The sequence below is a fragment of the Quercus lobata genome, chromosome 8, assembly GCF_001633185.2.
Source record: "Quercus lobata isolate SW786 chromosome 8, ValleyOak3.0 Primary Assembly, whole genome shotgun sequence".
NCBI classification, from domain to species: Eukaryota; Viridiplantae; Streptophyta; class Magnoliopsida; order Fagales; family Fagaceae; genus Quercus; species Quercus lobata.
In genome coordinates, this window is record NC_044911.1 from 34,424,111 (window position 1) to 34,427,021 (window position 2,911).

The 2,911-nt window shown below is 38.4% G+C and overlaps 1 protein-coding gene across 1 annotated transcript; it reads right to left on the minus strand.

The window, feature by feature from the left end:
* Positions 1–2,200: 2,200 nt before the first annotated feature.
* Positions 2,201–2,686, minus strand: LOC115956778. Its single transcript, XM_031075075.1, has one exon. It carries the CDS (start codon positions 2,684–2,686, stop codon positions 2,201–2,203), a length of 486 nt encoding a protein of 161 aa, XP_030930935.1.
* Positions 2,687–2,911: the final 225 nt, after the last annotated feature.

A 2,911-nucleotide genomic window follows, 5' to 3' on the forward strand; every position in this document is an offset into this window, starting at 1 on the left:
TTTTCTCATGAAGTTTTTCCTTGTTTGCTCATTCTTCTTTAATCATCTGACATAATTATTTAAGCTTGAAATTTTTTTTTTCTCTCTCTCTCTCTCACCAAAAAAAAAAACTAACTTGATCTTGATAACTTCTACAAATTAATTTTATTAGGTCACAACATAGAACCAAACCTTCTCACTTGGGTCGAGCTGCTGTATCTGCCTCACATAAGATTATTCTCAAATGACATTTTGAGATGAATGTTGTATATTTGATAAACCTTTCTATGTCTATTTTCAATCTTTATTTTGTATTGAAATTATAATTGTTTTTCATTTTCAAGTAATTGTACCTTTAAGTATCAAAAAACAAAAAAACAAAATTTTTGATTGTACCTTTAAGCAAAGTGAAATATAACTTGAAAGTTCAAATAGTGTATAAAACACCCTTGAACATTTAGATCCCCAATAACCAAAATACAAATTCAAGCTTTATGACAAATAATAAGTGTGCGAAAAATAAACACAAGCTATAAACAGAATTAGTAAACAATCTAAGCCAATTAAAATCACATCCAGAGCAGAAAATAAAAGGTAAAGATTAAAGGAAGAGAGATGCAAACACAAGGACAACACAACGATGTGTTATCGAATAGGAAACTGAAGCCCTCGGCATAAAACCTCTCCGCCGCCCTCTAAGCGGTAAGTAATCAACTAGAAAATGTAGTTGGGATACATGAACAGCAATAGACCCTCCAAGCCTAATCTACCCAATGTACCTCAGCCCTCCAAACTTCTTGCTCCAATGAGGTTGCGCCGAGCTTATTTCTTTTCTAGCTTCCCAGATTCCGCTACTTGACCATAGCATCAACCAATGTGAAATTGATTTCTTCCTAATTGCTTCCCAAAACACCAAACAACCCTCTCACAGTAATGGATATAGTGAGAAAAGGTTTTGGTAAAAAGCCTCTCAAGGATTTAATAATGAAGAGGAAGAGAGTAGAGGAATTTGAAAAGTCTCTTATGTAAAAATTGTGGATGAATCAATCTTGGTTTTCTCTAGGGTTTCTCTCTCAAAATTCTCTCTGGAAGCTCTCTTTCTTTCGTGGGTATAAGAGGTATTTATACTAGGGTGAGAATGGAATGTGAAGAGTCAGATTTTTCAAAACAGGGCTGGCTCGCGGCTTGACTGAGTCGCAAGTTCCAGCCGCGAGATAACTGAACGGCCAATTGTCCTATTTTGTCCTGTAGTGCTCCAGTTAGCATGACGCTTCAACTTTTGGCATGCCTGGCACGTGTGCAGCTTCTGGCGGCTTGCAGTCGCGAGTCACCCGCGATATCCAGTCGCAAATCTCTGTTTTTCTTGCACACTCTTAAGCATTTCTTCACACTATCTCACAAACTACCCTTACAAGAATCTCACCTAAATACAGGGTTATTAATTGCTGAAATACAAGCAAATTTGGTACGGAATAAAGCCAACAAGATGGTTGATTAAATTCAACCTTACATAACTTTTGTTAAATTATTATGTAAATCGTACGGCTATAATGCATGAACGCGGCTAGGAGGGTGCCGCACCGAAGTCCAATGCAGCCCGAAGCAGGGTACGGCATCCGATGCGACTGCTCCCACATCGGTGCCACGTCGAACCTTTTTTTTTTTTTTTTTCTCTCTCTCACGGAGTCACACCAACTTAGCTCGATTCATGCTAACTCGGCTTTGATTCACACCGAACCAGGTAGATTCGGCCAGAATCAAGCCAAATTGAGTCGTATCGGCCGGCAATCGAAACGGCCGAAACGGACCGAAATGGTCGAAACAGGCTAAAATCGACCTTGAATCATGCCAAAATAACCAAAATCGGCTTTGAATGAGGCCTAAACATCCTAAATCTGTCCTTTCTTAATTTTATTCTGAATATTTGTTACTTCATTTGTGTTTTCTTTTTTGTTTTGTGTTTCTTGCCTTCTTTCTTTGTTTTGTGAATCAAGGCATAGTAATGTGTTTTTTAAGAATATTTTAATAGTAAAAATATATAGAAAATATAAATAAAAATATTTTTAATAATTTTTTAATCGCCGCACCCTGCCGCACCTTCACCCAACTTTTTCAAAAATTGTCGAGTCTCGCACCCAAATCCGGAAACTCACCCATGCTTCATAGTTGCACAGGTTAGCTTTTTTTTTTTTTTTTGGAGAATGAATACGTGTAAGCTTTATTACTCAATGGATGAAATATCCAACATAACAAAAGACATTATGCCTGGAGGAACAGACTCCATCCAGACTACAATAGGAAAAGAAAGTCTTGCTCTTTGGGCTAAGGCATGGGCAACGAAGTTGCCTTGTCTACCCACATGAGAGAAGGAACAACTCTGAAAAGAGCTTACATAAGACATTGTGTCTTTTAGAATATGACCAACAGAGGAATGCTGCATTTCTCCATGTTTTAGAGCCTTTATCACCAACTCAGAATCTCCCTCAAATGACAATTGTTGAAAACCACATTCACAGGCAAAGAGGGCTGCCCTTCTTGCAACTAACATCTCCAAGGCCACAACAGATTGTGGTTTCTGAATTTTTTCTGAAAGTGCCGCCATAAGTTCTCCCTTACAATTTCTGATAACAACACAAATTCCCGCTTCCTCCGATTCATTGAACATAGTCCCATTGTTTTGTATGAATTCAGTGGAGGAGGCTTCCATTTCTTGCTGACACTATTCTATAATCGTGGCTGTCTAAATTCCAGGTTCTTCAAATTTCTGATATGGTTCTTGGCGTAAGAAGCAATTTTTTCCAACAGCATCGAGGGTTCCTGCAAACGTGACTTGTTCCTAAGTTGCCAAATTGACCAAGCCGTGACAGCAAAGAAGGCCAAGGTCTGAGGCTTCTCCCTTATTTTGTTGACCAGGTCCTTGAAAGAGAGAGTT